This window comes from Haliaeetus leucocephalus, unplaced genomic scaffold (genome assembly GCF_000737465.1).
Source record: "Haliaeetus leucocephalus isolate CR32 unplaced genomic scaffold, Haliaeetus_leucocephalus-4.0 Scaffold337, whole genome shotgun sequence".
In the NCBI taxonomy this organism is placed as follows: Eukaryota; Metazoa; Chordata; class Aves; order Accipitriformes; family Accipitridae; genus Haliaeetus; species Haliaeetus leucocephalus.
This window is the reverse complement of record NW_010972773.1, coordinates 52,454-53,120: the sequence shown is the minus strand read 5'-3', so window position 1 is coordinate 53,120 and position 667 is coordinate 52,454. Positions and strand designations below refer to the sequence as shown.

The following is a 667-nucleotide window of genomic DNA, read 5'->3' as shown; positions in this document are numbered from 1 at the left end:
CAGCACTGTTTGGGGGGTGGTCAGGACACAGGGGGGGGGGCATCGGTGACCCCCTTTTTGCCCCCCCCCACCGCCCAGGTTCTGTTCATTGAATCCATTTGCGACGACCCCGCCATCATCGAGGAGAACATCAAGGTGAGAACCTGAGAGGGGAGGGGGACACACACACAATAAGGACCCTCAGGGGGAGCCCTGTGTCACCCCCCACCCCCCAAAATCATGCCCCCCCCGCAGCAAGTGAAGCTGAGTAGCCCCGACTACAAGGGCTGTGCCCAGGAAGAAGCGGTGGCCGACTTCCTCAAGCGCATCGAATGCTACAAAGCCACCTACGAGCCCCTGGATGAGCAGCTGGACAGGTGACACCAAACCCCACGTGTGTGTGCATACGTGTCCCCTCAGCTTGGGGACCCCCCCGACTGATATGGGGTGTTACCCCCCCGCCTTATCCCAAGCGGGCTGTCCTACATCAAGATTTTCGATGTGGGGTTGCGCTACCTGGCGAACCGGGTGCAGGGTCACGTCCAGAGCCGCATCGTTTATTACTTGATGAACATCCACGTCACCCCCCGCGCCATCTACCTCAGCCGTCACGGCGAGAGCCAGCTCAACCTGCGGGGACGCATCGGGGGGGACTCAGGGCTCTCCCCTCGGGGGCAGCAGGTGGGGT

The 667-nt window shown here is 62.2% G+C and overlaps 1 protein-coding gene across 1 annotated transcript in view; it reads left to right on the top strand.

Annotated features, from left to right (window-relative positions):
* PFKFB1 (6-phosphofructo-2-kinase/fructose-2,6-biphosphatase 1) overlaps window positions 1-667 on the top strand; it is a 2,859-nt gene that overhangs the window by 1,147 nt on the left and 1,045 nt on the right. The window contains exons 6-8 of the mRNA XM_010571513.1: window positions 79-135; window positions 235-356; window positions 453-660. Coding sequence (XP_010569815.1) covers window positions 79-135; window positions 235-356; window positions 453-660 — 387 coding nt within the window. The remainder of the gene's footprint in view (window positions 1-78; window positions 136-234; window positions 357-452; window positions 661-667) is intronic.